At 37.8% G+C, this 18,718-nt stretch overlaps 2 protein-coding genes across 2 annotated transcripts; both read right to left on the bottom strand.

Annotated features, from left to right (window-relative positions):
- Positions 1–1,332: 1,332 nt before the first annotated feature.
- Positions 1,333–5,547, bottom strand: LOC116248570 (alcohol dehydrogenase 2-like). Its single transcript, XM_031621447.2, has 10 exons — positions 5,177–5,547; positions 4,703–4,839; positions 4,432–4,478; positions 3,152–3,477; positions 2,804–2,886; positions 2,596–2,671; positions 2,369–2,430; positions 2,070–2,165; positions 1,741–1,902; positions 1,333–1,639 (listed from the first exon to the last, which is right to left on the bottom strand). The coding sequence occupies exons 1-10, from the start codon at positions 5,211–5,213 to the stop codon at positions 1,523–1,525; spliced, it is 1,143 nt and encodes a 380-aa protein (XP_031477307.1). The 5' UTR covers positions 5,214–5,547; the 3' UTR covers positions 1,333–1,522.
- Positions 5,548–12,166: 6,619 nt separating this feature from the next.
- On the bottom strand, positions 12,167–18,388 carry LOC116248578 (alcohol dehydrogenase 2-like). Its single transcript, XM_031621457.1, has 10 exons — positions 18,355–18,388; positions 17,313–17,449; positions 16,437–16,483; positions 15,864–16,189; positions 14,899–14,981; positions 14,672–14,747; positions 13,664–13,725; positions 13,360–13,455; positions 12,990–13,151; positions 12,167–12,283 (listed from the first exon to the last, which is right to left on the bottom strand). The coding sequence occupies exons 1-10, from the start codon at positions 18,386–18,388 to the stop codon at positions 12,167–12,169; spliced, it is 1,140 nt and encodes a 379-aa protein (XP_031477317.1).
- Between the last annotated feature and the right edge of the window lie 330 nt (positions 18,389–18,718).

The following is an 18,718-nucleotide window of genomic DNA, read 5'->3' as shown; positions in this document are numbered from 1 at the left end:
AAACTCGAACTCGGCTCTAACACGAGCTCAACTCAAGTTTGATTTCATTACCTCAAGTTGGATTTTGCTTGAGTTTTCAAAACTTGAACTCTGCTTGCTTAATTGGCTTGAGCCCAGCCAAGTATTTTCATTAAAAAAAAAAATCTAATAAAAGAAGAGGCAGCACATAGACTTGTGATACCTTCGGCATATAAATCACATATATACTCATTTGAGCAATTATTATGAAAAGTATTTTATACATTATCTTTTTCTAACTTAAAAGAGTTTAACCCAGCCGAGCCGACTAAGTCGAGCTCAACTCGTTTAGGTTGCCGAGTTCTACTCGCCCTAACACCGTTGTCGTTGTTACAAATGGGCATCCAAATAGGGCTGAACACGAGACGAGTCGAGCCCGAGCTCGGTCAGCTCGAACTCAGCTCAACTAAGTAAGACACAAGTTCGACTCGGCTCAAGATCGAATATAGCTCGACTATCTTGGCTCGAACTCGACTCGATAGTCACTTGTCGAGCTCAAGCTCGACTCGATTAAGCTCGATAAGCTCGTTTAATTACTCATCCTTACTTGTTGAGCTCGAGCTCCATTAAGGCTCGATAAACTCGTTTGGTACTCATCCTTATCGAGCTCGATTAAGGCTCGATAAACTCGTTTGGTACTCATCCTTATCGCGCTCGATTAAGACTCGATAAACTCGTTTCGTACTCATCCTTATCGAGCTCGATTAAGGCTCGATTAACTCATTACCAAAGAAATCAAATGTCTCATTAATGTTTATCTTCATAATTATTTTTTGCCTATGATTTTGTGAAAAAAAATCAACTTAAAAAAATAATAATAATAAGAGGTCCTATTTGACTTGACAAAATTAAACATTATATAGGTTGGAAGTATAAACATTATTTGGAATGGGATGATTCATTGTACAAATAGCCGGGCAACCTTCTCAACTTTTTTAACCTGTTAAATTCAAAAAATTGTAATTAAAAGTCAGTCATGAAAAAGAAAAAAACAACTTGAAGCAAAAAAACAACATGATCCAATGCAATCTTAAACCCTAAGGAGAACAGTGAGAAATTTTTACTTATAGTATTTATGCAAGATAAGTCAAAATGACCAAAACACCCTTAACGGAGAAACCATTGTTTCTGAAAAGACAAAACCGCCCCGCATTCTGCCAGACGGTGGTATATGCAAACAGACTTTGGCAGTTGAATTTTCCAAGACTTAGACACGTTTGGAAGGGTATTGTCGACATTTTACGAAGTAAATAAATTAATTAATAAAAAATAAAAGCATGGGAATAATTTGGGAGAGAAAAGGAAAATGGGAATGCTTTTATTATGGTTCAAAATTGCAGCAAGCAAAACAACACAAGCTCGGTTATTTGATTTTGCGACAGATAAAAACCAAACAAAGCTGAGTAGTGCGACATTGATCATGTGCATTCCCTAAATCATCAACGCAGTCGGCAACATCCCCTGGAACTCAGCGTCGTTCCAGTGTCCATTCGAAGCTTCATCATCATTCTTCCATGCTCATGACGCTGCGAATGCCCTGACCGCTGAGCATCAGATCGAAGGCCTTGTTGATCTCAGAGAACGGAAAGCGGTGAGTCACAAACTTCTCCAACTCAACCTCCTGCAAAAATGAACACCACCCACTTGATCAAATGCTCCCAACCACCACCATCATCTCTCACTCTACATCTCTTTCGGTTAGTTGATGTTTTAGTATCTTACTTTTCTCATGCAGATCTCGACGACTTCAGGGATGTCAGAGCGGGTCTTGTAGTTGCCGTAGAACGTTCCTTTGAGAGTTTTCTCCACCAGGAAGTTTCCAGGGTGTGTCTTGAACACTGCGTCCTTGTGAGGGACTCCAACCAGCACAGCGACTCCCCAACCCTGTGTTCAAAAGGTTACAAAATCAGCACCAAGAAGTCTGGTTCTTGAATGGCAGTTTGTTAGAGAAATCAATTCAGGTTCCAGTTGACAGAAGCAAGAGATTTTCTCTTCTGGACAGAAATCCATGGATGGTACTGCGTGGCAGATGAAGATGAATGGTTGCTTACGTCGTGCACACACTCGAAGGCGGCGATCATGGCCTGGATGCTGCCGGTGCACTCAACAGCCCTGTCAACTCCGCCATTTGTCATCTCCACAAGCACCTGCAAGTTCGGAGAGAATTCAGTCAAGTTTCACTGTTGCAGCAAGATAGACACATTTCACTTGATTTTCTTTTCTCCTTAGGCTTGATGGCGGCATTTTCACAGGAGTTTCAACATCAATTTCACCTGCTTGCCAAACTGTACCCAAAAACAGAAAAGTATCCCAAACAATAAAAGCCAAAGGATGGAGTTTAGAAAGTGACCTGTTGGACAGGCTTTTCATAGTCATTTGGGTTCACAAAGTCTGTGCAACCAAATTTTTTTGCTGCCATATCAGAAGAGTAAAGAAGAAAGGGATTGATATCAGCAAGCAGTCTAGACATGAAATTTCAAGAGGCTAAAACCAATATATCAGAGAAAGAAAATCAAATTAATAACAAGAAACAACACTCAATTGAACAATGAAGAAACTAAAGAAATTCTACTAAACCTTGTTCAAATCTGGCAGGGTTGAGATCAACTCCAATGATCTTTGATGCGCCAGCAAATCTTGCACCTTCAACAGCCTAGTCAATGAGATACACCAACAAGACAAGTCATGCACTACTCCAGGGAGAAAATGAAAGAAATATTCCATCCACAGACATTAAATAGCTAGCGGCTAAGAACTGAAGGAAATCAAGGGAAAAGAAACTTACAGAAAGGCCCACAGCACCCAAGCCAAAGACAGCTACAGTCTGGCCTTTCTTTGGCTTAGCAACGTTTACAGTTGCACCAAAACCTAAAATTTTTGTTTTCAATGAGCCATTGGTCATTCCAAAAATACAAAAAACAGATCATGATTTGCTTTTGCGGAATGAACATCAGCTAGAGAAAATAATTTTTAATTCAGTTCACTCTTAGTCTTAACTAACCAAAGAAAAAAAAAAAGAAAAAGAAAATGATTGCTTATTTGTATGGGAGTGTGTGTAACAGATCGTAGTGCATGTTTGTGAACATAAAGTGGGGAATAGATGTAATTAGTTTGTGTGAATATCAGGTTATACCAGTACAGAAGCCACAGCTGAGGATGCAGACAGTCTCAAGGGGAGCCTCTGGGTTGATCTTGGCAACACAGCCGGAGTGGACGACGGTGTACTCGCTGAAGGTGGAGGTGCCGAGGAAGTGGCTGATGGGTTGCCCTCTAATGGTGAACCTGGACTTGCCGTCGGCGAGCATGACGCCCCTGTCCGGGTCGATCCTGAGAAGGTCGCACATGTTGCTCTCCTCCGATTTGCAGTGGGCGCAGTCCCCACACTCTCCGGTGAAGACGGGCAGCACATGATCGCCAGGCTGAAGATCAGTCACTCCCTCTCCCACACTCTCAATCACCCTGCCAATTACGATTAAATTTTTTACACGCTAATTTGTAACTATTTGGGAACGTGAGAGTCAGAACTAGAAAATAAGATATTAATCAACGAAAGCTATGCATTCAACAAGATATATCACGGAATCTAGGAAAAAACTTTTAAGATTCAATTTAAAAATTGGATCCGATTCAGGTTTAAAAAATGATATTTGATTGGATTCGGATACATATAAATGTCTGATTGGATTTGGATTTAGATCAAATTTACTTTTAAATAAATATCATATATTCAATGCTCTAATTACAATTTGAAAATATGTCAGGTTCAACATTTGGATTTGACTATGAATGTAAAAAAAAGACTTGGATTGGACTTGAATTGTAAAATAGGATTTCATATTCGAATATGACTTCTCTTTGTTTGTATTTAAATATAAGTACATGAATATCTGAAAAACAAATGCAATTAAGAGTATATCCAAAAATTTGATCCATTGACATCCGAATATCTGAACAATGTGTACCAAAATGGCAAGGTTATGATGTTTCTCTTCTGAAAATGAGATATATATATATATTATTGAATTTTCATATTTATTCCTAAAAGTCAATAAGTCAAACAGACATGTAAAATATTTTTAGGACAAAACACTGTATTTTTATAGAAAATAGAGTGACATCCGACTTCATGTTTGAATAGTGTGTACAAAAATTGCAAGGTTATGATATTTCTTTTGTGAAAATGAGATATATATTGTTGAATTTTCATATTTCTTCTTAAAAGTCAACAACTTAAATACACATGTAAAATGTTTCTAGGACAAATCACTCTTTTTTTTAAAAAAAAATCTCTCTTGCTGACGTTTCTTTTTCCAAAATTGGCTAAAACTTTTGTTCCAATTAAAGAGAAAAATATATAAGAAACATACAAGGAACACAAGACTTCAAGGCCGAGAAAGATAGAAGAAGACTCACCCTCCAGCCTCATGACCAAGGATCCTAGGGAAGATGGGTGTTTGCCCCTGCATTTCCACAAACATTAAGAAGAAATAAAATATATTACAACGCATATCAATTTACCAGCATATATATAGAAGCTGGATTCCTCCAGCCAAGCCCGAGAAATCCTCCGGCCGTTTACAGCATGTGTTCCGACGTATGTATCGAGATATGCACAAGATTAAAGGCAGCTCGATCGGCGGCGTTGATGATGAGAGGGGATCCCTCCATGCTAGAGGATACGTGCCTTGGCCTCCCAGAAGTAGACATCAGTGTGGCAGAGGGCAGTGTAGAGGATCTTGATCCTGACTTCCATGGCCTGAGGTGGTGCAACCTCCACCTCCTCAATCACCAGCGGCTTCCCCGCCTCCCATGCAACAGCAGCTACACCCACCAAAACCAACAATGACAGAGAAATGAGAAAATTAAAAGAGGAGATTATGTGTACAAGTCAAACTAGAATTTAAAAGATCGAAAAATTATAACTGCAAGAAGTTGCAGAAAATTATTAAACTACAGAACGCAACCGACAGATCCTTCACGGGTTAACCTGGGGAATTCTTGCTTTGCTGCCTGACATCCCAAACAAAGGATGGCAGCTCAAAAATGGGGTCTCTCAGTAGAATCTCCAGGTGAACAAAGCAAAAGGCTTATCCATCGACATCAACAATGGAGTTTCAGAGAAATACTTTATATTACTGCAATCCATGGTGGTACTTACCCCTGCATCGGATGACTTTACCAGCTGTGCTTGCCATTTATCTTCAACAGCCAAAGATAGAAGAAACCAAGAGAACCAACGAGCGAGAAAAGTTAGAGAAAGAGAGAGATCAAACGAAGAGACTTTGAGTCTTTCCTCGATGCAAAAGCCACTGGTTCCATGGCTATTTATAGAGAGAGAAAGAGAGAGAAACGTGCAATTGAGGAATAGAACGTGCTTATGATATTCGTCACTAAACCAACCAACAATCGCTCCCGGTTTTTTTTTTTCTTAGCCGTCAGATTCGTTGCCGCTATATGGGATCTGATATGGTGTTTTCGTGGATGAAGGATCCGATATATGATGATAACGAAGGTCCGAGTAAGAATTCACACCAGCCTGGATCTGCGAGAGGATTCATTTTATCAAGCTTCGTCGACCCAAATCCAAGTTGAATCGGATTGTTTAATCAAATAAACCAAGTTAATTTCAGATTGTTGGATCTGAAACAGGAGAGGATCCGTCTAAATCAGAATTTGTGGATGTAAAAGTTGGATCTTAAGTAGACCAACCGGAATTCAGGATTCCACAATTGCATCAAATCATCTAATTATTTGATCGGATTTTCTGAGTCTTAGATATGAACCAACCTTTTTTAGGGTCTTTTAATAATTGATCTGGGAATTTAGCTGCCCCCAAGTTCGAGAGATGTTCAATTTTTGATGTATTAATTTGGATTCTCCTGTTAATCTGTACTAAATTCCAGCAAAATCCAACTTTTGAAATGTACACATGGTCAGTTTCTGGATTTTGGCCTTCTGGGCAGCGTCAAATTCAAGGAAAGCCCAACTTTTCACGAATTTAAATTGTCCAATTTTGTATTAAATTCGAAAACTCTTACATTGATCGGAATCCCAAGCATTAACATTGGCAACTAAATCTGTGGGTATATATATATATATATATATATAACATTTTTGAGGGGAAGCAGCCCAACTGTTGGCTGCCATGTTCCTTCACGTTAAGGAGTTGACGATGGGGGAGGGTCTTGTGAGGAAGGGAAGTCCCCCATAAAGGCTTATAATAATATTATAATCTAGATATTTTTGGAATAATTTTTCAATGAAAGCCAGAAATACACTTGATATTTTGCATCCACTGTTTTTTTATTATTGAAACTAAACTTCTCCTTTCCCCACTTCTAAGGTCTTGGAGCAGTTTCTGGATTTGGGTGGAATGGGTGACACCGTAGATTAGAATGTAGTGCATCTATCATTTGTAGTTCAGAGAAACAAAACCCACCCATGTTTGAATTGAACTGATGACTAAACTTTTACCAACCCACAAGCTTGATCGATGCTTGTAAAATGAACAATCCAATGAGGTTCATTTTAAATTGGCACCAAATTATTTGTTACATGCTTTAGGAAATAAAAAAGTAAAAAATTAAAAAAAAAAAATTCTAAGGCTCTGTTGGGGATCTTTGAATTAGTGACACCTCCATGAAAGGATTTTGTGTTAAAACTTTGTTTTGTGATAACCATGTTCTTAACAAGCTTTCAATACTTTTGCTTTGTATTCAACGGACAAGGCAAAAATTATGTTTTCTATAAATGATGTCCCTTTCAATACATTGCGTTGTCAAAACCGGGTTTTTTAGAAACCCAACTTGGATCATCACCCAAAAAATGTCTTAATTTTCCTAAGAGGGATTAGACCTAGCATGGGGCCCGCCCGATAAGAGCCGAGCCTAGTCTTTGCCAGATTATAATAAAATATAAATATAAAATTATATTTTTAGTAATAAAATATATATTATAAGTAAATAAAAAATAATATTTGGAAGTTGTTAGGCGGAATTGGACCCTTGTCAGGCAAACCAAAGCCAGTTTTTTGGGGAAGGGGCTCGATCGGGCTGGGTACCAAGTACTCATTGGGTACCCAACTCGATGCCCAAGTTTAGGAGGGATGGGGTCACTGGTGCACAAGTTAAACAATGGGTTGGATGGGAGCTTTGACTTTCAAAATAAGATAAATAAGTAAAATTCCTGTTTTCACCCGAAGTTAAAGCAGGTTCATATTGAAAAGTAAGAAAAAACATAAGCCTGCATTAGCAATTAGCAAGGAAAATCAAACCCAAATGAGATTTCATTTAAAAGATAGTGTGCGAAATTGTCAATTTCTTAATATATTTAAATTCTTGGGCATAGAGAGGGATATTCTTAGTGTATAATCAAGGAAGCAACTAGGTGGAGTAGACTGCACTCTTCAAATTAATGATCATCTCCAATTGACTGCTGGATCAAAGTCAATTGGGTAATTGCAAATATATTTCTTAAGTTCAAAACCAAATACTGTGGGATCGGAGTCTTGAAATGTCATGTGATACGTCATTTGGTAGGCTTAGTTTATCAATTATGATTCGATTTATATGATATGGTTGACTCAAGGATATTACTTTATTTTTACGCTTCACAAGCAAGCTTGGTTATCCGTTTATGCCAAGAGACGCGCTCGAGGCATTGAACTCTTACCTTACTTTAGCTTGAAGATTTGAGTAGGAAGCTTTACTGGTTAATTATAGATTAGATGAAGCTCATTTTGAGATATTGCAAGTACCCAAATTTTTAAGATTTAATTAATTGACCGTTTTTTTAGTCTTTTTTGCATTTGAACTTTAACAAAAAAGTTACAGAAAAAATCGCGGCTTAACTTTTAAAGGTTACCAAATAGGCACTCCTAAACTTTCAAGGGAATTTTTTCGTTCAATTCTGGAAAAAAAAATTTGAAAGAACCACCTACTTATTGAAATATTAACTTTTATGCCTAGATATGGAAGGCGTGGTTCTTTATAGGAGTTATTGTTGTTGATCTGATATAAAACCTACACATCATAATCACAAAGTTAACTTTTGGCAGTAAAGAAGAAGTTGACAACAAAAAAAACCTGGATTCACCCACTGTGAGAAAACGTTGATAAAATAGGCCGTCCTTAAATACTTACATACGTGTCGATGAAATGTTATTTTTATTGACACTCACTTCTTGATTGTCGGTAAAAACATATTTTCACCGACCTATCCCACGTGTTGGTGAAGGTCAATTGTTCATGATAGATAGACGCCGACATCTACATCCAGACGTCAGTGAAGTCAATCTTCACTGACATACCTCCTAATGTCCATAAAATGGACCTTTACCGACAGCAATTTTTTCACGCATGAATCCAGTTTTTTTTTTCTTTTTTTGGAGGTTACGGCAGATACTTTGGTCATATATATATATATATATATATCAACTTTTTCTGTCTCGTCCACGTCTTTTGATAATTTACCTCACAAGTGGAGCACTGGTAGAACCTGGCTCTGGAATAAGTCTAGACGCTTCCCAACAGCTGGTCCTATCCCCAAGATTTTAAGGCGCTTAAGGCCAACCAATAGAAAGACAAACCCAAAGGAAACCTACTACAAGAAATGCTAACTAATGTGAGGTCAAACAACGCAATTAGAAAAAAACTAGACTAAACTGAATGGAATCCAGAAAAACAACCACTAAAAATTGAGCAATAGAGATGCTAAAGACTTGCAGCAGGATCTGAGGCCAGTGGCCACCGAAGAACTACAAGAGCATAACAACTCAAATGTAAATGCTAAACCAAAAACGAAAGAACTCTCCTTGAGTCAAACCAATGAGAAGCTAAAGGAAAACGTATCTTTCCAAGACAGACTTGGAAGTCCGGCACAAGCTGTAAGAATCGTCTGCCGGCAGTTCCGAAATGACGTGGAAAGTCGCCTGAAGATATAATCCGAATTAGGATTAAGGTAGACAATGGCTGTGGAGGTAGGGGCTACCTTCCCAAAATGTATGAAGAAAGGCGAGGAAACTTCTTAGAATGATGGTGGCCACTGGGTTAGATAAGGCAACACATGAGGAATGAAAGGGCAAAAACGATGTGAACGGGATTGGGTTTAGGTCAAATGATTGGCTGGGGTCAAGCCTTCCTAAAATGTAGGTCACCTATACTAATGGATCCTCAATTGTAAGGCGAGGTAGCACTTGTGGCCAACCAATTGAGGAAAGGAGTGGGCGAGAGGATCTCTAGCCCAAATGAAGGAAATGGATGGCGCGGTTAGTGGTGTGCCAAATGTTAAAAGAAATCGAGTTAGGTCAGCTCATATTCTTCTTCCTTGGGATGTTGCCACGTGTCTCTGATGGATGGCAGGTGTTTCAAACGGTCAAGAGAGAGAACCACTTACCAAATTTGCAGAGTTGGCAGCCATTTGATCCAAATGTGTACTGGCCGTTAGGTTGAAGAAACCCTAGGACAGCCTCCAACTAAACCACGTGTTTTTCTACTTTGTCCTATGCCAATGCTGACCAAATGTTCGCCAAAATAGTAGCAGAGGTTGCCGGAAAAGTAGTAGCATTTGCCAGAATTTCAGAATTTCGGTGAACACCAAGCTTCACTATTTTGGCTCCATCACACCAAAATTTCACGTTTTTTTTCCTTTTCTTGGATGATGTTACTTCTAGTTTTTCTTCACTTTTTTGATGCCCTTGTCAATGCTTTTTCTCACTGTTTTCTTGTTATTTTCCAGCATGAATAACAGGCTCCTAAGAGTGGCTTGAACTTGATATTTTGGATGGATTTTCGCTGGTAGAATCTCCTCAAACTCTCAAGCAAAGAGACATTTACTCTTAGGATCCTTTGTGACTTGTAAAAACAACTTTAAAACCAGTTTCAACCGTCGAGAGTTGCTGATCAAACTCTAGAGATTTTGCCTACGAAGTGAACACCATGTCCTTGGCCGAACCTAACTTTAAAACTATCCAACGAAGTTACACCCTTTCACCAAAAGAGAACACGCACTAACCTTTGAGTTTCTCGAGGAGTCTCGCACGCCACAATCTCCTTTGTTGCGTTGCCTTAGGTGATAGTAGCCTTCCCTTAGACTAATCTGGCCTCTAACCTCCACTTGTGTTCGATGAAGGCTGCACCTAGATTTCCGTGAGTTGGTTGGGAAAAACATGATCTGTTTCCGTGTTGGTCGGGTGGTTGAGGAAAAGAACAAGAAACTAAGGGGAGGAAGAAAATTGACCGCCAGTTATGGAGAGACTTGCGTGAGGGAAGAAACCAGCCAAGGCCGGCACTTGAAGAAGGTGAAGGAGAGGAAGGGGGCACATGAGAGAGAGAGAGAGACGTGAGGAGAGAGAGAGAGAAACTTGGCAAATGAAATTCAATTCTCTTGATTGCATACGAAAAACAAAGTACAAACGTTTAAATACTTTCCTAAGTGACTTGGTTCACAGATGGATCGAACCGGTTCACTTATACTCAAAGCAAATGGCTCGAGATACAAACCATCTCGGTCCAATCAGCATGAAATAAAATGCATAAGCAAATGAACATATCAATTTGGGTGTAATGCCCCTAACCTATAAAATGAACCCTTGCGCTTGGTGAGCGCAAGGTGAGGGAATTGTTTGGGTTGCCGCCTAGACTTCGGATTTCCTCATTGACTAACTCGGCCTACCTAAGTGAAGTAAAGGCTCAACAGAGTCTACTATCTATGCTAGCCCTATGCTGCCTCGAAAGATTTTGATCTTGACTGACACTAGGGTGGACTGGGCCAAAACCGGAGGTAAGACTATCAATTTGGCCTTTTGAAGTTGGATCTATTCCGATGTGCTGGTCATCTGCCAATATAACTGGACCTAGGGCCTTTGGATCTCCATCTTCACCACCCACTGCTTGTGCACTAAGTTCTAGTTGAACGTTTTTAACTGCCATAGCGCCTTGCTCGACTTGGTTCTCAAGCCCTTCAGCTCTGGCGTGCTCAAACATTGTGCTCCAAGGAGGACTAGGCAGACTCGTATCAAGCACCTACTTATTAACTCTTAAAAATTAAGTAGGCAGTTGTTAATTGCGCAATATTAAAATGCCGCTACGTAATTTATTTCAATATTTTTGTGCCAGTGGATAAGTCTGTCGCTCACCCGGAAGTCTTTCGGTTGTTTATATTTTGTTTTCTTTTTTTGCTAAATTTTCTGATGAAGCAACATAGAGCAAGGGTGTTCAATAATGTGAATATTACATTCTTAATTAGTACATATGTTCTTGAAAAACATAATCCAAAACCTTTATGTTCTTGTCTTAAGGAACATGATGTAATCATTATAATAAACAATTTTTTTTTACGAAGGTGGGGACATAATTATATTATATTTTTTTTCAAATTAGAGGAACACTAATTGTACTATTTGAAGAAGTGTTTTGAGAATATACGTTTTAAGAAGACCATCATGTTCTTATTAAATGCGCCTTATAAGTCCTCTCCAATAATAAGGTTAATATAGCTAATAATCATACTGATTATCAATTGAGTTTGGGTCTTGTTAATATATAAGGCTATACAATGAGTTGAGCCAACTCTTGAGTTGGAGTTTAATTTATACCCTAAATATTAACTGAGTCAAGTTCAAATTGTAAGATCTCGATTCGTTTAAACTAGACTCATGTAAAACTGGTTCATCATAATTGAATTAACTTTAATAGACGCACAATAATAAGAAACTCCAAAGTTAATCAAAAGACTCAAAACTTCATATGTAAATAGTTCGTGTTTGAATGATCATATATTTCTGGCCCTAGATGCGTCGCTTTTATTGGAACATAAAAGAATATCAAATTATGTATTTGGGAGACGAATAGAATTGCCGTCCATAAAGAGTATTAAATTAACAAAATGAACGCAAAAAACTTGGGAGAATGCTTTATTGTGAACGCAAAAATCTGTAAGCAGAAACTGCCAAGGCCATGCAGATCAAATTACAAAACCAAGACATTGAGAAACAAATCAATATCATCAAGATCGAAGCCACACAAATCAAATTAATTGAGCCCGTCACTGCTAAAATTAAACTTGCACACCGGTGAGGCATAGAGCAAATTCTCCCTGGTATCACCGAGTATTCTTCTTTGTTCAATAACTGGATGCATCACTGTGATCTTCATTCTTCCATGCTCATGACACAGCGAACGCCCTGCCCATTGAACATGAGATCAAAGGCCTTGTTGATTTCAGAGAATGGAAGACGATGAGTCACGAACTTATCCACCTCAATCTCCTGCAGAAACATGCATGAACACAAGTCGTCAGTACCACCATCATATTAATTAATCCCTCCCTCCCTCCCTCTCTCTCTCTCTCTCTCTCTCTCTCTCTCTCTCTCTCTCTCTCTCTCTCTCTCTCTCTCTCTGTTTTATATGTGCATATTCACGATGTGGTTTGTGTCTTCTTTTCTTGCCATTGTCTTTTTTATCCTGAACCTGTTCTAGATATGCCTATTCACGATTTGGGTAGTCGTCGTCTTCTTCTTCTTCTTCTTCTTCTTCTTCTTCTCTCTCCTCTCTCCTGCTTCAGATGTGCATATATATTCATGATTTGGATGGTGTCTTCTTCCCGTTCCCTCTTTGATCCTCAACCTTTTTCAGAGGTGCCTGTTCACGATTTGGGTATTCTTCTCTCTCTCTCTCTCTCTCTCTCTCTCTCTCCTGCTTCATGTGCATATATGTTCATGATTTGGTTGGTGTCTTCTTCCCGTTCCCTCTTTGATCCTCAACCTTTTTCAGACGTGCCTGTTCACGATTTGGGTTTTCTTCTCTCTCTCTCTCTCTCTCTCCTGCTTCAGATGTGCATATATGTTCATGAATTGGATAGCGGCTTCTTCCCGTTCCCTCTTTGATCGTCAACCTGTTTCAGAGGTGCCTATTAACGATTTGGGTATTCTTCTCTCTCTCTCTCTCTCTCTCTCTCTAGGTTGGAAATCGTACGTTCTTCATGTAGAGCTCAACGACACCAGGGATGTCGGAGCGGGTCTTGTAGTTGCCATAGAATGTTCCTGTCAGAGTTTTCTCCACCAAGAAGTTCCCCGGGTGCGTCTTGAACACTGCATCCTTATGAGGAACACCAACCAGCACAGCAACTCCCCATCCCTGTGTGAACAAAAAAGAGAGGTTTTCAATTAATGGTGTTAGAAATTGCAATCACCCGTCTCTGAATGGCATTCCATAAATTTCATAAGCTACAGAAGAATGTCAGGTAATTCTCATAAAAGAGAAGAGCAGAAACCATTATTTTCTGAACTGAAATTCATAATTGCTTGCAGAAGGCAGTGGTGAAGATGAATGACATATAACTCACATCGTGAACACATTCAAAGGCAGAGATCATGGCCTCAATGCTGCCGGTGCATTCAACAGCCCTATCGACACCACCATCTGTCATCTCAGCAATCACCTGCAAGTTCCAAACAGTTTAAGATTTCCATCTATATATATTACTCGATCTCCCTATGCTAAATGTGTCCATGCATCAGTTCTACTCTGCTTTATATGTCTGCAAACTAAAAAAAAATTATTTGCAAACTATGTACATACATAATGTCAGGAATATTGTTTTTGTGCTGTATTTACAAAAAGAATATGGAAGTTTGAGAAAAAGGTACCTCTTGGACAGGCTTATCATAGTCCTTTGGGTTCACAAAATCTGTGCAGCCAAAATTCTTTGCTGAAACAAAAGAAAAGCAAAAGGTTAGGTCAGCAGTCTACCCCCAGAAACAGCATTAGTCAGAGCCGCCATGCAGGGGCAGAGGTAAGTGTGGGCAATTGCCCACACATGCCTGCAAAGGGTATTTATTTTTATATTGAAACTTCAAGAGGGCTTTTTTTTATATACAGGCGTCCCATTAAAAATTTAAAATTATATAATTAGTGCCCATTGGCCAAACTTTCTGCCTCCAGCCTCTGAGCGTTGTCACACAAGTGTGGTCTGAGGGTATGAATGTATGATAAGTGTGTGTATGTGGATTCATGTCTACATATAATCCTCAAAAAATAAAATTAACAATTAATAAGTTATCATTCTATCAACAAAGAAAGAGAAAACCGTTTGCTTCTGCAGCTACAGGATCTGCACCTGCACTCACACTATTATTATAGAAAACTCATTTTTTTCGAAAAAAATACAAAAAGTAAGTCAACAGAATAAATCAACAATTAGATGTGTTTTTTTTTTAATGCTAGAAAATAAAAAATGTGAAAAAAAACACAATTTTTTTTGGTATTTTTATTTTTTTATAATTTTTAAAATTTATAATACCCAAAAAGTAAGTCAACAGTATAAAACAACAAATAGATGCGTTTTTTTAAATGCAAGAAAATAAAAAATGTGAAAAAAGACACTGTTTTTTTTTATTTTTATTTTTTTATAATTTTAAAGATTTATCAAATGTTTTAAATTCAAAAGTCTGTTGAGATTTTTCTAAGATATTTTCAAGATATACAACTTTGTGGTATTATACCCAAAAAATTGGTCGTGGTATAATATTCATACATGATATATGTGACAATGGCTCACACTTAAGTCATAGCAACTCCTGTGCGGTGACTGATTAGGCCAATCCATAAGTTTTGAAATAAATATATGGATTCAATAAAAGCCATTAAACACTTACCTTGTTCGAATCTATCAGGGTTGATGTCCACCCCAATAATCCTTGAAGCACCAGCAAACCTTGCGCCCTCACAAGCCTGTAATTAAATCCAATTAACAAGCTATACCATGTATTCTTTCGCCTCCTCCCCAAGAAAGTTAAGGGAATGTAATATGACAAGGTAAGAGTAATGAAATCAATGGCGACTTAGCTACCAAGAAAGAGAAGGTGAGCAAGAAGGAACTTACAGCAAGGCCGACAGCTCCCAATCCAAAGACAGCCACAGTCTGGCCTCTCTTTGGCTTAGCAACATTCACGGTTGCACCAAACCCTGAAATATTTTTCAGTAACTATAGCTTAGAAGAACTCTAATAATTTCAGTAAAACCATAGAAACAAAAGCAGAAAAATAAGTGAACTTAAGATTTTTAGAAAATTAAAATTTTTACCTGTAGATTTTCAAAGATTAGTTGAACTTATATAAAAAACAATTGAAAATTTATATTTTAACTTCTGTTAAGGTTTTGAAACTGTAGTTGGGGACAAGAAAACGAATGAATCACCAATGGCTAGAAAATGTCGGCAAAACATCATCATCATTGATCGGCTCCTGCAACTAAAAATTCAAGGGCAGAGGCAAGAAGGGGTTGCAGACTTTTTAGAAAATAAAAATTTTACTTGTACATCTTTAAAGATTAGTTTAACTTATATAAAAAAGTTAAAAATTTATATTTAACTTTTGTTAAAGTTTTTGAAACTTTAGTTGGGGATACAAAAAAAAAAAAAAAAAGAAGGAAGAATCACCGATGGCCAGACAATGTGCTAAAACATCATCATCACCGATCGGCTCCTGCAACTAAAAATTCAAGGGCAGAGGCAAGAGGGAGTTGCAGGCTTTTAGAAAATGAAAATTTTACTGGTAGATTTTCAAAGATTAGTTTAACTTATATAAAAAAATTGGAAATTTATATTTTAACTTCTGCTAGAGTTTTGAACCTGTAGTTGGGGATACAAAAAAATGGAAGAATCATTGACGGCCAAAAAGTGTCGGTAAAATTTTTCATCATCACTCATCGGCTTTGCAACTAAAAATTCCTGCTGCTGGCCATCTGTCTATAGTTTTAGTGTGAGGAATATCATCAGAGAACAGAACAAGGCTACTTTGAGTGTCATGAAGCATCTGCGATTCTGCATTGATTATGATCTATATATACCTGTACAGAATCCGCAGCTGAGAACACAGATAGTCTCAAGGGGAGCCTCTGAGTTGATCTTGGCGACGCAGCCGGAGTGAACAACGGTGTATTCACTGAAGGTGGAGGTGCCGAGGAAGTGGTTGATGGGCTGCCCGTTAATGGTGAACCTGGACTGCCCGTCGGCGAGCATGACGCCCCTGTCCGGGTCGATCCTGAGAAGGTCGCACATGTTGCTCTCCTCCGACTTGCAGTGGGCGCAGTCACCACATTCTCCGGTGAAGACGGGCAGCACATGGTCGCCGGGCTGAAGATCAGTCACTCCCTCTCCCACGCTCTCAATCACCCTACCAATTACCATTAATGTTTCAGATCAAGCAGGTTGGTGAGAGAGAGTGAGACTAGAGAAGCTGAAGAGTATTAATAAAGTTCTATTTTCTGTAAATTGGTGATTATATTGGTACAGTAAGAATTCTCAGGGGGTACATAAAAAGATAATTTAGAAATGTAAGTGTACAAACCTGTGCAATAAAGTTGAAATATTTATGTTTTTTTGTGAAATTATGTGGGAAAAGAAAGAGATTAAAAACTCACCCTCCAGCCTCATGACCAAGGATTCTTGGGAAAATGGGTGTCTGCCCCTGCATTTGCATAAAATTAATGTAAGGGCGAAACATTAAAAAAAAAGTGAATTAGACTTATATATATATATATATATATATATATATAATTGTGACTCTGATTTTCTAAAGTTATTCTGTCATCTAATAAGAATGGTTGGATTTATCATGGTGGTTGGCTAAGAGAAAAATATGATTGCTATTTTTGTTATCTAGCATTAACTTTTACATTTTTTTTTATATTTTTCTCTCAACAATCCATCTATATCATATGAGCAGCTTTGATTAGATGGCTAGGTAACTTTAGATAGTTAAAATCAGCATTCTTATATATATATATATATATATATATATATATATATATATATATATATATATATATATATATATATATATATATATATATATATATATATATATATATATATATATATATATATATATATATATATATATACTTTTTGTTTCAAAATTACCCAACCATCTAAATAGAGTTATATGATTTAATATGATGAAAAGTTAAGAAAAAAACAAAAAGAAAAAGCTTATGAGTATTATGTCATCTAATATAGTTCACACTTTTTTTTTCTCTTTTTTTGTTTTCTCTCACTTTTCTACCTCTTTCATATGGACGTCTCTAATCAGGTGACTGATGATTCTAGAGTTTTATATATATATATATATATATATATATATATATATATATATATATATATATATATATATATATAACACTAAGTGCCCTCGTTGTGAGTTATTTAGTAAATTTTATTGATAATTCACATACTACGTGTGTGTAAAGTTGTTCTTTGAAGAATAATAACAATTAGGAGGGTAGAGCGCTTCATGCCTTGGCCTCCCAGAAGTAGACATCGGTGTGGCAGAGGGCAGTGTAGAGGATCTTGATCCTGACTTCCATGGCCTGAGGCGGTGCAACCTCCACCTCCTCTATCACCAGCGGCTTCCCCGCCTCCCATGCAACAGCAGCTATACCACCCAGCGGCAAAAATGAGTACAAGAAAGAAAGGTGATCAGCATTTTTAGCCTTCGTTTCAAGTACTCCTGTTATTTCTTGCTTGGCCATGCGAAAATTTTCTCATCTCCTTTGTTTCAACAGAAAGCTTTCAAGTGTGAGTCTCAGGAGTTACTAACAGTCCCAATTTTAAATTTTAAAGAACACTTGCATATAGGACTGGACTGACATGAAGATTCTCAGTGTGGTCCTTCTGCCACCCACAAATTGTAGTTGTAAGCTATTCGGATTCGCGTTTGATTGTCTTTATCAAGTTCAACTGGATCAGATCCATGCTAGGGAGAAAAGGTGTTTGATGGACATCTCGAGAGACTTAATTCGATGGTACATTGAAAACCACGCTCTATCTAACTCAAAAGAACATAGAATCAAAATATCTAAACCGTCTCCTAAATGTTTATATCTCAACTCGATTCGTAAACCAAATCGATGGTGCTGCGGATTCGGTGGATCAACGATTCAATTCATTTTGAATCGGCCAAACTTTTTTTAAAAAAACAAACACTTAGAAAAATAAATAGAAAAGTGTAAAAATTATTCATTCTTTTCAAATAGGTTAAGGAATCAATAAAACTTAATACATGGTGCTAAGAATCTGCAGCGGAAACAAATTAATTTGCTATCTATACAGATCATTTACCTGCCCATTGACTCAACCAACTATGATAAGCACCTTGGAAAGAGAGAGCACTTAATCATAATGTTATAATGCTATATTCATGAGTGAACAAGAAGAAGGTGCTCAAGTATGTAATCCTTGAAAGACTGATAAAAAGAAAAAAAAAAATCTCTCTCCTGGTTTTTCATCTAATCCAAGGATGAAAAAAAAGTAAGAAAAATGGTTTGAGAAGGTGATTACCCTGGCATCGGATAACTTGACCGGCGGTTGCCATGTCTTCTGATCAAGACCAAGAGGTCCCCAAGAAAGGCACAAGGTAGAGAGAGAGAGAAACCAAGCTACCCTTGACCGAGAAGCCGTCGGAGATTGTGGTTGTATTTATAGCCTCGTAAAGTGGACCTTTTTAGAGAGAGAGAGAGAAAAAAAGACGTGCTGAACAGATTGAACGTGCCAGTGTTTAACATGGTTCAATTTCATCCCAGTGGGCGTTAAACTTGTGGGGGCAAGTTGACTCTCTTTTCTTCACTGAACAAAAAAGATGAACAAAAAAGAAAAGATTAAAAAAAAGCACTCATAGTTTTTCATCGCATGCAAGTCCGTCTTA

The sequence above is a fragment of the Nymphaea colorata genome, chromosome 1 (assembly GCF_008831285.2).
Source record: "Nymphaea colorata isolate Beijing-Zhang1983 chromosome 1, ASM883128v2, whole genome shotgun sequence".
NCBI lineage: Eukaryota > Viridiplantae > Streptophyta > Magnoliopsida > Nymphaeales > Nymphaeaceae > Nymphaea > Nymphaea colorata.
Note: the sequence above shows the minus strand (reverse complement) of the source record. Positions and strands in the feature narration are given on the sequence as shown.